The sequence below is a fragment of the Drosophila miranda genome (assembly GCF_003369915.1).
Source record: "Drosophila miranda strain MSH22 chromosome Y unlocalized genomic scaffold, D.miranda_PacBio2.1 Contig_Y1_pilon, whole genome shotgun sequence".
NCBI lineage: Eukaryota > Metazoa > Arthropoda > Insecta > Diptera > Drosophilidae > Drosophila > Drosophila miranda.
The window spans coordinates 23,132,352-23,148,907 of record NW_022881603.1 but is presented as its reverse complement, the minus strand read 5'-3'; the positions used below and the strand labels follow the sequence as shown (position 1 = coordinate 23,148,907).

The following is a 16,556-nucleotide window of genomic DNA, read 5'->3' as shown; positions in this document are numbered from 1 at the left end:
AATAGGTATGGGAATTTGAGATGGGGTACATTTTAAAAGGTTTTCATCAAATAACAACTATTATTTAATTGCGTCTGAGTGAGTTATCCGAGGACGAATCTTCCAACAGCTCGGACGATTGGGATTAGAGTATAAAAGATCATTTTGCAAAACGCAGTCCGAGAAAGATGCTCAAAGGGAAGGGCCCCAACCATTCCAAAATCTAGAACTGACAGACAAGATCCGAAAATGGGAAAAGGATTGACTTTTTCTAAGTTTAAATGAAGATACTACATAGGATCCTACAATAGTGAAACTATTGAAATCAACACATAAGTATTCGAAAATAAATGTATGGCCAGAAAAATGTGTATATGTATATACATATGTGTGTATTCTACTTAATTCCCGGAATGAAAAGCTTACCTGTTTTGAAGCTTACGGCAGCTGATAGCAACATTGTTGCACAGTTGCACACAGGGACAGGATGCATGTTGCACATACAAACTCTAGAGCTTATGGTCCAGGAATCAGTTCTCTGTGTGACGTCTCAACTGCTGTTTGAAAGTGCGGAAAAGTGCATTTCGTTTATCCAAAGGTGCGTCTGCAGCCTCTGATAAGGTCAATAAAGCTGTACCCTCATAGCTTTTAGCCCGAAACCGTTTGTGCGTGGGATACCAGGCGCATCCAGAGCTAACTCCCCCGCAGAGCTCTATTTTTGAGCTGAACCTGGGCTTTGCTACTTTATCGGAATCAGAGTGTGCTCAGGCATCATTCGCGAACTGAATGCCGTACAAACTGCTTCCACAATACGGCCCGGCGGCACTTGTTGCGTTGTTTGTGGACTGGCGTGAAAACCTAAAGAAGGAGATAAGAGCTAATGTGATTGCTGCTAGGATGGCAAAGTACCGGATTCACCACAAGTATCACCGTATTCCAATCGAATGCTGTCCCAGATGCAAGTCAACGGCCGTTAAGTTGGAAATCCGTACTAGTCGCTCGGGATGGAAGAAACTAAAGAAGAATTTGGTGTAAGCAGTTCGGTGTGCGCCTGGTATTATCTGAATAATTATATTCCCGTGAATTCATTTCAGCGAACTATGCTTCTGTCGGCCATATATTCCAGCGGGCATGTATAAGCAGGGTCATACATGCCGATCCTGCGGCTGGATGGACGTAATTAAGATATGTTAAAGGAATAGAATATTATATCTATATATATACATGCATATATGAGTATACTCACGAACATTCAGATAACCAATATGATCAAATATTAAATACGATCAAATATTATTCCGCGTTCTTCAAAGTTATTCCACTTGTTGTTTCTGTCTTATAAAACGGGTGGAAGGGAAAAAGCTCTAAAATTAGCTGAGCCGAGCAAGCAGCGCATAGATAAGACAGTGCAAAAGCTAGCAGGAAAGCAGAGAGTTGCCCAAAAGCACTGTTGTGGTAAATTTGTTGCGCGAAAGTTTGTTGTTCGAAATCAGTTCTCTGTCGACCATCAAACGGAAATGCAGTACAATCAGCCACAGCCTCGAGCCGGTGGCTATCCGTACCAGCCGCAGCCCCCAAGCTACGAGCAGGCCATACATGTCCCGGGTCCAGCTCCCGTCAGAGTTCAGGTCCAGGGTGCGCCACCACCCTTGGTGATCATTCAGCGTGAGTGGCCTATTGTGGCATCTATTTCTCTGTCCAAGCCGGGCTGAGGCCATGATTTCTTCCAGATCAAGCTGCTTTGCCTGTGGGTCCTGACGCCAGCTTCATTACTTGTCCCCACTGCCATGTCCAGAAGCTGACCCGCGTCGAATATGCGCCCAGTGTGCGCGCCCACTGCATGGCCGCCCTCCTCTGCATCATTGGGTAAGATCTAATGTCGTTTTTGTCTTGGTTATCTAATCATTAACTGGTCCACGTAAACAGCCTCTGGTGTTTCGCCTGCCTGCCCTACTGCGCTACCAGTTGCATGAATGCCAACCATTTTTGCGGCAACTGCAACAAGTTCGTTGGGCGTCTACAGCAGCGACTAGTCGCTATGGGGTTCGATACTTTCCAAATAAACAAACCGACCCGATCCCATCACATCATCACAAATCATATACGAGTGCGAACATTTTTGCCTGGGTGTCGACAGGCGAAAGACATTTTTCCCCATAGTGTAAACAGACGGGCCAGAAAGCTTTTCCACCACTAAACGGCTTTAATTGATAAGAAGCGATACGAGTCAATAATTTTTCGGTGCGTTCCATTGCCTAGACGTTCACCGACGAGTCATTTGTCCATTCACACCCCGAAAATCAATATGGAACCAATAGGGATAAACATCCAGCCGCTCCACTGGAGGCCTCGAAGGGTACAGGAGAAGCTCTCGCCGAGCACCAGCAGCTGCTGACACCGTCACCTCCGAGCTACGATCAGGCCACATCCACTCCGGCACTCACCACAGGACCCGCAGCGACGCCAGCTCCAACTGCAGCTCCGGCCCAGCATACAGTGGTGGTGGTGCCTCGATCAATTTACGGCCCAGAGCCTGTGAAGGCATAAGCCTCCACAAAAGAAAACCTGACCACAACACTATCCCTTGAAGGGACAGCCCCGGGGGGGCTTATTATTCTTATTATCCTTATTACTTCATTTTTTATACCCGATACTCAAAATGAGTATTGGGGTATATTAGATTTGTGGTAAAATTGAATGTGTGTAACGTCCAGAAGGAATCGTTTCCGACCCCATAAAGTATATATATTCTTGATCAGCATCAATAGCCGAGCCGATTGAGCCCTGTCTGTCTGTCCGTCCGTCCGTCTGTCCGTCTGTCCGACCCCTTCAGCGCCTAGTGCTCAAAGACTATAAAAATTAGAGCAACGATGTTTTGGATCCAGACTTCTGTGATATGTCACTGCTACAAAAATATTTCAGAACTTCGCCCCGCCCACTTTCGCCCCCACAAAGGACGAAAATCTGTGGCATCCACATTTTTAAAGATACGATAAAACCAAAAACGTAGAAGTGTAGAGAATGACCATATCTTTAAGACTGCGGAATATGAATTGGATCGTATTATTATTATAGCCAGCATCAAGAAAACAATTTCATTTTTTCTCGCCCTGTCTCTCTCTAACACACACGTAGCATAGGCGGCTTTGCTTACAGTAAAACATTAGCGCCTAGATCTCAGAGACTACAAAAGCTAGAGCAACCAAATTTGGTATCCACACTCCTAATATATCGGACCGAGACGAGTTTGTTTCAAAATTTCGCCACCCCCCCTTCCGCCCCCGCAAAGGACGAAAATCTGGGGATATTCAAAAATCTCAGAGACTATTAAGGCTAGAGTAACCAAATTTGGTATCCGCACTCCTGTTAGATCTTACTATAAAACGTGTATCTCAAAATTTCGCCCCACCCCCTTCCGCCTACACAAAGGACGAAAATCTGTTGCATCCACAATATTGCACATTCGAGAAAACTAAAAACGCAGAATCATAGATAATGACCATATCTATCAGATTGCTGAATCTGGATCAGATCAGATCATTTTTATAGCCAATAGGAACAAATCAATTTGCAGTGGCTACGCAGCGCCCGACGTCACGCTCAGACTGATTTTCTGTCTCTCTCGCACGCACTCTTTGTCGTGTCGTTTAATATTAGCGGCGTCTGCCGGAGGAGAGCCATACTGACTTAGTATCGGGTATAACCGTAGAGTTGCGGTGTCCGCAGCAACTCACAACGTTCCCCCTCGTTTTTTAGTACTATTATGACAAAGACAACGCTGAATCTTTATTTTCCCCAAATTAAATATAAAACGAGGTGGAAGGTTGTGAGTTGCTGCGGACACCGCAACTCTACAGTTATACCCGATACTAAGTCAGTATGGCTCTCCTGCGGCAGATTTTCGTCCTTTGTGGGGGCGGAAAAGGGTGGGGCGAAATTCTGAGATATACGTTTTATAGTGAGATCTAACAGAAGTGCGGATACCAAATTTGGTTACTCTAGCCTTAATAGTCTCTGAGATTTGTGGATGCCCCAGATTTTCGTCCTTTGCTGGGGCGGAAGGGGGTGTGGCGAAAGTTGGACACGAAACGGTCAAGGTCCGATATCACAGGAGTGTGGATACCAAATTTGGTTGCTCTGGCTCTTATAGGTTCTGAGATCCTTGAACTCATATTTTGCAATTGACAAAACCGACCATGAAACCTGTGTGTTAGAGAGAGACAGAGCGAGAAAGAATAAAATTGTTTTCTTGATTCTGGCTATAATCATTATACGATCTGGTTCAGATTTTGCACCGTAGAAGATATGGTCATCCTCACCGATTCTGCGTTTTTGGTTTTATCGTATCTTTAAAAATGTGGATGCCACAGATTTTCGTCTTTTGTGGGGGCGAAAGTGGGCGGGGCGAAGTTTTGAAATATTTTTGTAGCAGTGACATATCACAGAAGTCTGGATCCAAAACATCGTTGCTCTAGCTCTTATAGTCTTTGAGCACTAGGCGCTGAAGGGGACGGACGGACGGACGGACGGACGGACGGGCGGACGGACGGACGGACGGACAGACAGACAGGGCTCAATCGACTCGGCTATTGATGCTGATCAAGAATATATATACTTTATGGGGTGGGAAACGATTCCTTCTGGACGTTACACACATCCACTTTTACCACAAATCTAATATACCCCAATACTCATTTTGAGTATCGGGTATAAAAATAGGCTAAGAGAACCCCAAATGTTGAGGCTTTTTTACTTAGTAGTAGATTTAAGAGAACCGAGACGAAAGAGAGACGCATACTACGCAGCAAAGAGAGCCAGCATGGAAGAGAGCGAACCGGCAGAGAAGCCGTCGATCCATGCAAACACCCCCGAGCCGAGGCAGGCAGCCGAAAGCTGCGCAGCAGCGAAGCGGCAGAGAAGCTGCCGCCATCGTACGATGTGGCAATAGGCTCAAACGCAGTGACTGTTCCAGCAATACCAGCAATTGCAGTCACCCAACAACCGCCGCATGTGGTATACGAGTATGAGCAACCAGCACAGCCGACAGTTGTCCAAATGGGTAAGTAATTTCTTGGCTATTTTGTTAGGCCATCTCTGACGTCATGGCTGTCTAATTGCAGACACAATGAACTTGGGTCCAAATCCCTGCAGAGTACTGTGCCCGGCCTGCGGGGCCCAGAAGACCACGCGTATGACCCACACGGCCAATTCGCGCACGCATATGGGAGCTGGACTTTTCTGCCTGGTGGGGTGAGTCCGAAATCAATAGCTTCCGTGTGCGCATTCGTATTAAACATTCTCATTTCGCTCAGGTGGTGCTGTTTTGCCTGCTTTGTGACCTACTGAATGAACAGTTGTCGCACTGGCAATCACTACTGTCGCAAGTGCAACACTTTCCTCGGCGCATATAGTCCCAACGGACTGAAATGAAGATAAGACTACGATGACATGTGATCTGGTGGTACCTACTATAGTAGTATATAGTATATAGTATAACACAAACAAGAGCTGCTATCTCAGCTGTTTGCCTAGTTACATATTTGCAAATGAATATATTAACCTTAAACAAAACAAAAGCCACCGCCGCTTACCTTCTTGTTGCTGTCGCCTGGCCTTTGGCGCACCATCTAAGAGCACCGCGTTGGCGTAGGTCGACGTGCATCGTCACTATGCTGCTACCTAGCCTTAAATAATGTTTAATACAATATGAAAAACCATAATATTTGTTGAATATTTGCGCTAATTTCGAGAGTGCTGCCAGATGCGGCCAGCCGGCGCTTACCAACACCTCGTCGGCGATTATTCTCCAATCGATACATCAAAATTGAGCAGTACTAACCATTTTTCTCTTACGTTTCATAACGTTTTATTTGTTTGACATTTTTCGCAAAAAAAACCTATTTTAGCCAAAATTGTTGCATGCGAAGATATCGATAGGTGATATCCCATAGAAGCGGTGAGGAGGAAAGAAGTTCGAACATAGTGGCAAGGCCAAAATTTAAGGGGAAAGGGTTATCAAGAGTGGCGCCACCTGGTCCTGGAGAGTGAGAGTTCCGCGCTGGGCTGCTTTTTGCTGGGCTCGAAGACACAATCCTGGCCACGTAGAGCGCCCATTTAGGGAGAGACAAAAAAAAGCATCAATTAACTTATTTACTCCCATTATTTATTTTTGTTAGACGCCTCCATTTATATGTATATGTTAATTCCCTAATTTAAGTCCGCCCATATTATATCTATATGTAACTTAGTTATATTTATTATATTAATTATTTCTATTTATCTATTTATTTATTAACCGCCCGTAGTGATAAGATGAGGGGGGTATGAATAGGCAGGCTTAGTGTAGCGATGATACCGTGTAAAAGTAGGAAATTGAAGTGAAAATTATAACGATATAAGGCTGCTGCACATGGCAGGGAGATCCAAAACGTTGTTATTCAGATCTCAGGTAGGGTGGGTACGTCAGGGGTAAAAACATCGACACCTCGACCTAGTCCACGTCTGTGGTGAAGGAAGTTACTGTAATGTTGTTTGTCGAGTAGAGTCCGTTTGCAGTTTTTTTTGTCGGTTACTTTTGTTGTTTCAATTTGTTCGAGATGTCCAATTAGTTGGTATATTGTGCGCCCTGAGGGCTTGGGAAGTACCCAGCCCTGGGATGACTAGCTAGCCGGCCTTGCCCCGAAGAAAACAAAGGTTCGTAACAATAATGGCGCCCAATCTGAGACAGGGAAGTGGACTCGCAGTCCTGGCTCTACCATCAAAGAGGGTCACACAGACGTCGAAGAAAATATAAATATCCAGCAGAGAAGATAGATCTCGAGTGGTATTTTGCAATCTGGGGTCGATCGGTGTTCCGGTGGCCTGTGAGGGACTCGACGAGTTGGCTCACAGAAGCACGGCGCTGAGGGATCTGAGGATGCAAAGAAAATCCACAAAGTAAAAAGTTTTTTTTGGTGTTTGATGATTCGGCACTTATCTGACAACGGGAAGCAGGAAATCTCAAGAGAGATTTGGTTTGGCACTGGCAGAGGAGAATCCACAAGCCAGTTAGCAACCGGCCCGGTGCCTGGTGTGCAAAATGAGAACCTGAAGAAGAAAAAAGAAATACCCGAAGTTAGGATATAGCCAGAAAGATTTCTGTTTTTCGCTTCCCCTGCTTACCGCTGGATGCAGTCGGGAGGGTAGATTCTCAATGAGATTTTTGTTCTGAGTGGCCCGTGGGGACAGAAGTCGGCCACGCGTTGCACTCGGAGCAGCTACAACATCCCGCAACGGGCATTCAGTAGGGAAGTAGGCGGAAACAGCGACTGTAGGGAAGTGAGCGCCCTTGACTCTTAATCTTCCAAGGAAGATAAAATTAGTCAACAGAGCTCGCAAAGTTCTAGACGTTGGACAGGAAAAGACGTAGAACACCATGTGCGGAGGTGGCCCTAGTAGTAGTTGTGGTTCCTTTCCCCCTTATTATTGTTTTGCCGTATTAAGTGTTTTTGTGCTGAAGATCAGTGAGCTAGCGTTATAGGTAGTGTTTATGCGATTGTTCTGAAAGAAGAATAGATAATTGTAGTGAATAAAAAGATAAATAGGATAGCGTGTACAACTTGCGGTCTAAGCAGAAAATGACCCGCAGGACTCCTCCACCAGGTAACCTCCAAGGACAGATGCAAGGCGGTGACACACAGGGCGCTGAGGGGCGTGGAGACGTCAGCTGGAATTTGCCAGGCCAATCGAACGCGCTGCCCTCCGAGATTCTCTCAGGAGTAAATGTCGCCATAGCGCAAGCACAGGAGACGTGGAGAGGCAGCATGGCAGATACCCTGAGTAAGACGCTGCAGGAGGAGATCCGTCGCGGCTTTATGGAGCTGATGGGGGCCATAACAGAGGTGATGGCGCCTCTGCGCCAGAACGTGGAATTGATCCAAGACCTGAGATTGGAAAGAGACCAGAATGAAATCAAGAATAATAATGGCGATCAGCAGCCTCTAGCTCACCTCAGGCAGAAGCCGAGCACAGGGAGCATTCCCAAAAGGTCAAAGGACGATGACGCATGGAATTCCCAGTCGCCTTCAAGGAAGCCGGCGAGGTTGAGCCAGAACTGGCGCCGAGGAATAGGCGATGCGGACCTTGATCCAGGTGCTGGAAGGCAGAGACGGGAGACATCAGGAGACGGCGGAGGTCCAACAGATCTGCCACCATTTGAAAGGAGAGATGATTGGAGAGGAGCGAGATGGGGACGCGTCGACAAATGGGAAATCCACTTCGACGGAGATGGAGACCCAAATAAGATGACGGTGCAGGACTTCGTTCCTCCGTAGGCAGAACCGACGGTCGTGGGACGAGGTCCTTGACAACTTTCACCATCTCGTCAAAGGACAAGCGGCGGAGTGGTATTGGCAATTTGTCCGAGAACGGCCTCCGGAAGTATGGGAGGATTTGAAGGACGAGGATTTGGTGTCCCGGTTCCGAGCAGTGTGTGGCGAGTTCGAGCGGCTACGCACCTTGCATGAGCGACGACAACAATCTGGCGAATCTGTGGAAGAGTACTTTAGAGCGATGCGCAGGCTGGCAGCTAGACTCACCACACCTTTGGTTGAGCCCGAAATGGTGCGAGTCTTGAAGACGGGACTCGATGACGAGATCGCCCGCTACTTTTACGCGATCCGAGTCCGGAACGGGGAGCAGCTGAGAGAATATCCGATCAGTGGGTGTAAGCCTACGTTGGGCGCTGGCAGATCCTAGGCACCGTAATGTCCGGGAAGGCCAGCAGTTTTCGTGAAACGTGTAACTCTTCGCAAGGCCAAAATTTAAGGGGAAAGGGTTAGCAAGAGTGGCGCCACCTGCTCCTGGAGAGTGAGAGTTCCGCGCGCTCTCCGGAGCCGTTATGAGAGAGGATTTCCGATCTCATCCCATAACGGAGTCCCGAAGCCAACTCACCCATACCCCAAAGAAAAGAGAGCCGCCAGCAGCCCGAATCAGGCCATGCCCTTGAACCTAGTTCAAGGGCGATAGAAGAGAGAGCGATGGGGATCAGCGGCCCGGGAGCATTAAACAGAGCAGCTAAGCCAAGAGGGGGTTGAGAGAAAGAAATTCCCGCAACGGAGGAGCATTCGCGCCGGACATAGTGTTCTAGTGATTTTTATACCCGATACTCAAAATGAGTATTGGGGTATATTAGATTTGTGGTAAAAGTGGATGTGTGTAACGTCCAGAAGGAATCGTTTCCGACCCCATAAAGTATATATATTCTTGATCAGCATCAATAGCCGAGTCGATTTAGCCCTGTCTGTCTGTCCGTCTGTCCGTCCGTCCGCCCGTCCGTCCGTCCGTCCGTCCGTCCGTCCCCTTCAGCGCCTAGTGCTCAAAGACTATTAGATCTAGAGCAACGATGTTTTGGATCCAGACTTCTGTGATATGTCACTGCTACAAAAATATTTCAAAACTTCGCCCCGCCCACTTCCGCCCCCACAAAGGACGAAAATCTGTGGCATCCACATTTTTAAAGATACGATAAAACCAAAAACGCAGAATCGTAGAGGATGACTATATGTTCTAGAGTGTAAAATCACAACCAGATCGTATTATTATTATAGCCAGAATCAAGAAAACAATTTCATTCTTTCTCCCTCTGTCTCTCTCTAACACACAGGTTTCATGGTCGGCTTTGCCAATTGCAAAATATGAGTTCAAGGATCTCAAAACCTATAAGAGCCAGAGCAACCAAATTTGGTATCCACACTTCTGTGATATCGGACCTTGACCGTTTCGTGTCCAAATTTCGCCACACCCCCTTCCGCCCCCGGAAAGGACGAAAATCTGGGGCATCCACAAATCTCAGAGACTATTAAGGCTAGAGTAACCAAATTTGGTATCCGCACTTCTGTTAGATCTCACTATAAAACGTATATCTCAGAATTTCGCCCCACCCTTTTCCGCCCCCACAAAGGACGAAAATCTGTTGCATCCACAATATTGCACATTCGAGAAAACTAAAAACGCAGAATCATAGATAATGACCATATCTATCAGTTTGCTGAATCTGGATCAGATCAGATCATTTTTATAGCCAAAAGGAACAAATCAATTTGCACTGGCTACGCAGCCCCCGACGTCACGCTCAGACTGATTTTCTGTCTCTCTCGCACGCACTCTTTGTCGTAAGGTTCAATATTAGCGGCGTCTGCCGCAGGAGAGCCATACTGACTTAGTATCGGGTATAACTGTAGAGTTGCGGTGTCCGCAGAAACTCACAACGTTCCCCCTCGTTTTTTAGTACTATTATGACAAAGACAACGCTGAATCTTTATTTTCCCCAAATTAAATATAAAACGAGGTGGAAGGTTGTGAGTTGCTGCGGACACCGCAACTCTACAGTTATACCCGATACTAAGTCAGTATGGCTCTCCTGCGGCAGATTTTCGTCCTTTGTGGGGGCGGAAAAGGGTGGGGCGAAATTCTGAGATATACGTTTTATAGTGAGATCTAACAGAAGTGCGGATACCAAATTTTGTTACTCTAGCCTTAATAGTCTCTGAGATTTGTGGATGCCCCAGATTTTCGTCCTTTGCTGGGGCGGAAGGGGGTGTGGCGAAAGTTGGACACGAAACGGTCAAGGTCCGATATCACAGGAGTGTGGATACCAAATTTGGTTGCTCTGGCTCTTATAGGTTCTGAGATCCTTGAACTCATATTTTGCAATTGACAAAACCGACCATGAAACCTGTGTGTTAGAGAGAGACAGAGCGAGAAAGAATAAAATTGTTTTCTTGATTCTGGCTATAATCATTATACGATCTGGTTCAGATTTTGCACCGTAGAAGATATGGTCATCCTCACCGATTCTGCGTTTTTGGTTTTATCGTATCTTTAAAAATGTGGATGCCACAGATTTTCGTCTTTTGTGGGGGCGAAAGTGGGCGGGGCGAAGTTTTGAAATATTTTTGTAGCAGTGACATATCACAGAAGTCTGGATCCAAAACCTCGTTGCTCTAGCTCTTATAGTCTTTGAGCACTAGGCGCTGAAGGGGACGGACGGACGGACGGACGGACGGACGGACGGACGGACAGACAGACGGACGGACGGACGGACGGACGGAAGGACAGACGGACAGACAGACAGGGCTCAATCGACTCGGCTATTGATGCTGATCAAGAATATATATACTTTATGGGGTCGGAAACGATTCCTTCTGGACGTTACACACATCCACTTTTACCACAAATCAAATATACCCCAATACTCATTTTGAGTATCGGGTATAACGAGGGGGAACGTTGTGAGTTGCTGCGGGCACCGCAACTCTACTGTTATACCCGATACTAAGTCAGTATGGGTCTCCTCCGGCAGACGCTGCTAATATTAAACGACACGACAAAGAGTGCGTGCGAGAGAGACAGAAAATCAGTCTGAGCGTGACGTCGGGCGCGGCGTAGCCAGTGCAAATTGATTTGTTCCTTTTGGCTATAAAAATTATCTGATCTGGTCCAGATTCAGCAATCTGATAGATATGGTCGTTATCTATGATTCTGCGTTTTTAGTTTTCTCAAATGTGCAATATTGCGGATGCAACAGATTTTCGTTCTTTGTGGTGGCGGAAGGGGGTGGGGCGAAATTCTGAGATAAACGTTTTTAAGTGAGATCTAACAGAAGTGCGGATACCAAATTTGGTTACTCTAGCCTTAACAGTCGCTGAGATTTGTGAATGCCCCAGATTTTCGTCCTTTGCGGGGGCGGAAGGGGGTGTGGCGAAATTTGGACACGAAACGGTCAAGGTCCGATATCACAGGAGTGTGGATACCAAATTTGGTTGCTCTGGCTCTTATAGGTTCTGAGATCCTTGAACTCATATTTTGCAATTGGCAAAACCGACCATGAAACCTGTGTGTAAGAGAGAGACAGAGCGAGAAAGAATGAAATTGTTTTCTTGATTCTGGCTATAATAATTATACGATCTGGTTGAGATTTTACATTCTAAAACATATAGTCATCCTCTACGATTCTGCGTGGATGCCACAGATTTTCGTCCTTTGTGGGGGCGGAAGTGGGCGGGGCGAAGGGTTGAAAAAGTTTTGTAGCAGTGACATATCACAGAAGTCTGGATCCAAAACATCGTTGCTCTAGCTCTTATAGTCTTTGAGCACTAGGCGCTGAAGGGGACGGACAGACGGACGGACGGACAGACGGACAGACAGACATGGCTCAATCGACTCGGCTATTGATGCTGATCAAGAATATATATACTTTATGGGGTCGGAAACGATTCCTTCTGGACGTTACACATATCCACTTTTACCACAAATCTAATATACCCCAATACTCATTTTGAGTATCGGGTATAAAAAAAGCATCAATTAACTTATTTACTCCCATTATTTATTTTTGTTAGACGTCTCCATTTATATGTATATGTTAATCCCCTAATTTAAGTCCGCCCATATTATATCTATATGTAACTTAGTTATATTTATTATATTAATTATTTCTATTAATCTATTTATTTATTAACCGCCCGTAGTGATAAGATGAGGGGGGATGGTTAGACAGGCTTAGTGTAGCGATGATACCGTGTAAAAGTAGGAAATTGAAGTGAAAATTATAACGAAGAAAATGAATTGGTAAGCGTTTCATATGGGGGGAAGAGGAGCCACAGCAACGAGAGGGTATTCAGATCTCAGGTAGGGTGGGTACGTCAGGGGTAAAAACATCGACACCTCGACCTAGTCCACGTCTGTGGTGAAGGAAGTTACTGTAATGTTGTTTGTCGAGTAGAGTCCGTTTGCAGTTTTTTTTGTCGGTTACTTTTGTAGTTTCAATTTGTTCGAGATGTCCAATTAGTTGGTATATTGTGCGACCTGAGGGCTTGGGAAGTACCCAGGCCTGGGATGACTGGCTAGCCGGCCTTGCCCCGAAGAAAACAAAGGTTCGTAACAAAATCAAGTAAAAGCAAGTATTTAAATTAGACCAGTAAAGTAGAAAATTGATTAATTAATCGGATAAAATTATGTGAGCAGGGCTGAGAGTCTTAGTTACTCAGAATTATTCAAGGGAATATCAAAATTAAGCAAAAGTAACGATTTTTCTCTTACGTCTTATTAAGTTTTTTTTTTATTTGACCTTCTTCGCTAAAACCTTTTTTTAGACAAAAGCAAGACTTTAAAATCAACCAGTCAAGTCTATTTTGCACTTGATTCATTAATCATTAATCATTAATTGTATACAATTATGTGGGCATAGCTGGGCGTTCTTTCTAGCTGGTAATATTGGACGGAATACAAAAATTGAGGAACATGTATAATAGAAGTAGTATTTCAGTCAGTATATTTACGGTATATTTTTAAAATTGGACGGTATATTTTGATATATTTCAGAGGGTCGGACTGGACAAGTCCGCGGTCACACTGGCAGAAAGTTTTTTCACAACAAAAAACCTCCGAATAAGATCTAATTAACCATCCAATGTGTGTTGGTAGTAATAAGAAACGCTTCTAAGCAAGTTGTGCGTGTGTGCCAGAAGGCTGCACCCCAGAATTGCCAGCATTTGCGCTGAGTTTCGCTAGCCACAACAACAGCAGCAGTAGCAGAGGCAGCAACAACGGTGGAAAAGGAAAATTCAGCCCAGCTGCATTTCACTTAATCGCCACCACAGGCAGTTTCTATTATGGACAAGAAATCATCGCCCGTGCGACGACAAAAGCGCCAAGCGAAAATGATTGAAGACAACTTTTGGGACTGCAGCGTCTGCACGTACAGGAACTCGGCCGAGGCGTTCAAGTGCCGCATGTGTGACGTGAGGAAAGGTGAGTGACCTCGATTTCATTTGCGGCCACAGCGACTGCGATAGTGGCAACGGCTGCAAATGTAGCCGCTGCGTCATATTTCAATTACCCGTGAAGGACGGCGAATAATCGTTCGCTGTGCGCGTTATTTGTTTTCTTTGCTCTTGTCAAATGACGATGTTCTCCTCCACTCACTATCACTCTCTTCGTTCGTTCCCTTCACACCGCTTAGGAACCTCCACGCGAAAGCCTCGCCTGAACTCGGCGCTAGTCGCACAGCAGGCAGCCACACTGCCCGGAGCCAGCGGCAACATGCCCAACGGTAAATCCGCCTCCAGTTCACGGCACGGGAGTGGACACGACAGGCAGCGCCACAAAATATACCCGGCCCGTTTGAAGAACGTTGATCGCTCCACGGCGCAGACACGAGAGGTGACCGTCAACTCCGTCACCGTCTTCATCACAGAGTACAAGGCGAAGCCGGTGAGTAGCCGGCGCGAGTCCAGCGAGCAGAGCTTCACCGAGAGCAACGACAGCCGGAGTTAATTTGCGGCCCGTTGCCAGCCGAAGCCCGTGCTACCTTTTGATATTGTGCGCCACGATTCTCCAGGCCCCGGCCCGCCCCGCCCTTTTCCCTCGTCTAAGTGTACAAGTAGCAAATTGTAAATTCTAACTGTTAGGCCCGAAACATATGTAAATCGAAATCACTATAAGTTATTGAGTATTAGGCAACGTTCGAAGCCCCCCGGTGCATGGCTTCAGCGACTTCCAGCCCTGGCCAGTAGAGGGCAAATACAGAGCGGGACAAAAGAGAGTAACGCATTTACACGTCCCTCTGCAGCCCCCTGCGAATGTGCTACCCCTGTATATATTCTACCAACAGATTCTGTGTGTATCCGTCTCGTATTGTAATTCTAATTCCTAATTTATTATCGCTGAATGCATCTTCTGTATATGTATGTATATTTTATCATGTATATTTTCGACAAGGATATCGTTAATTTAATAAGTTTTCAATTAAAATATGATTTAAAGAAAGCTAATATCGATGTTAAGAGTGAATCTGTAACGAAGTCCAAGCACCCACAAAATGGTTTTGTGTATTAGTAACCGCTTTTTATACCCGATACTCAAAATGAGTATTGGGGTATATTAGATTTGTGGTAAAAGTGGATGTGTGTAACGTCCAGAAGGAATCGTTTCCGACCCCATAAAGTATATATATTTTTGATCAGCATCAATAGCCGAGTCGATTGAGCCCTGTCTGTCTGTCCGTCTGTCCGTCCGTCCGTCCGTCCGTCCGTCCGTCCGTCCGTCCCCTTCAGCGCCTAGTGCTCAAAGACTATAAGATCTAGAGCAACGATGTTTTGGATCCAGACTTCTGTGATATGTCACTGCTACAAAAATATTTCAAAACTTCGCCCCGCCCCCACAAAGGACGAAAATCTGTGGCATCCACATTTTTAAAGATACGATAAAACCAAAAACGCAGAATCGTAGAGGATGACTATATGTTCTAGACTGTAAAATCTGAACCAGATCGTATAATTATTATAGCCAGAATCAAGAAAACAATTTCATTCTTTCTCGCTCTGTCTCTCTCTAACACACAGGTTTCATGGTCGGCTTTGCCAATTGCAAAATATGAGTTCAAGGATCTCAGAACCTATAAGAGCCAGAGCAACCAAATTTGGTATCCACACTCCTGTGATATCGGACCTTGACCGTTCGTGTCCAACTTTCGCCACACCCCCTTCCGCCCCAGCAAAGGACGAAAATCTGGGGCATCCACATATCTCAGAGACTATTAAGGCTAGAGTAACCAAATTTGGTATCCGCACTTCTGTTAGATCTCACTATAAAACGTATATCTCAGAATTTCGCCCCACCCTTTTCCGCCCCCACAAAGGACGAAAATCTGTTGCATCCACAATATTGCACATTCGAGAAAACTAAAAACGCAGAATCATAGATAATGACCATATCTATCAGATTGCTGAATCTGGATCAGATCAGATCATTTTTATAGGCAAAAGGAACAAATCAATTTGCACTGGCGACGCAGCCCCCGACGTCACGCTAAGACTGATTTTCTGTCTCTCTCGCACGCACTCCTTGTCGTGTCGTTTAATATTAGCGGCGTCTGCCGGAGGAGAGCCATACTGACTTAGTATCGGGTATAACTGTAGAGTTGCGGTCTCCGCAGCAACTCACAACATTCCCCCTCGTTTAATACTAGGCAATGCTGCTGTCTACGAGGAGAGGAGAAGATATATCGATGTAGCATGGTTAGAGACAATTTGATAATTTTAATTCTATTGTATACAAGACTGATTAATAGTTACCACAAAATAAAACACAGATGCATGCATGCAACCTCCAAAGGACCCAGACCACACTCCAGGTTCCATTTTGTTCACATAGGCAACCCTCCAAGCAAACAATAGAAAAATACTCGAACGAATAACAATACAAGTTTTGTAGTTAGCAGAGTCCCAAAGGCTCTTCTCCGCCATATACCTAATTAGAAAACGAAAACGATGAATTTTGATATATTAAATATTGGATAAAGGATATAATGGTTTATAATGTGCTTGATATTTGCATTTTGAGATAGATTATTTAGCCCCACAACTTACACCCAGGTCACACCCAGACGGCACTTAGTCGCCATTAATAAGGACACTAATGGACCCCACAGCATTGGAGATACAGCTCACTCGAATACAATACTGCCCTGCCGGACTGAGTGATGCAAGAATAACTTCCAGTAAAACAAACTTCAGCTTTGATTAAACAATAAACAC

The 16,556-nt window shown here is 45.5% G+C and overlaps 2 protein-coding genes across 2 annotated transcripts; both read left to right on the top strand.

Annotated features, from left to right (window-relative positions):
- Positions 1-743: 743 nt before the first annotated feature.
- LOC117191858 lies at positions 744-1,275 on the top strand. Its single transcript, XM_033396627.1, has 2 exons — positions 744-1,010; positions 1,074-1,275. Exons 1-2 carry the CDS (start codon positions 766-768, stop codon positions 1,171-1,173), a joined length of 345 nt encoding a protein of 114 aa, XP_033252518.1. The 5' UTR covers positions 744-765; the 3' UTR covers positions 1,174-1,275.
- Positions 1,276-13,352: 12,077 nt separating this feature from the next.
- LOC117191811 (YY1-associated factor 2-like) lies at positions 13,353-14,759 on the top strand. The gene is made up of 2 exons (XM_033396574.1): positions 13,353-13,770; positions 13,982-14,759. The coding sequence occupies exons 1-2, from the start codon at positions 13,632-13,634 to the stop codon at positions 14,293-14,295; spliced, it is 453 nt and encodes a 150-aa protein (XP_033252465.1). The 5' UTR covers positions 13,353-13,631; the 3' UTR covers positions 14,296-14,759.
- Positions 14,760-16,556: the final 1,797 nt, after the last annotated feature.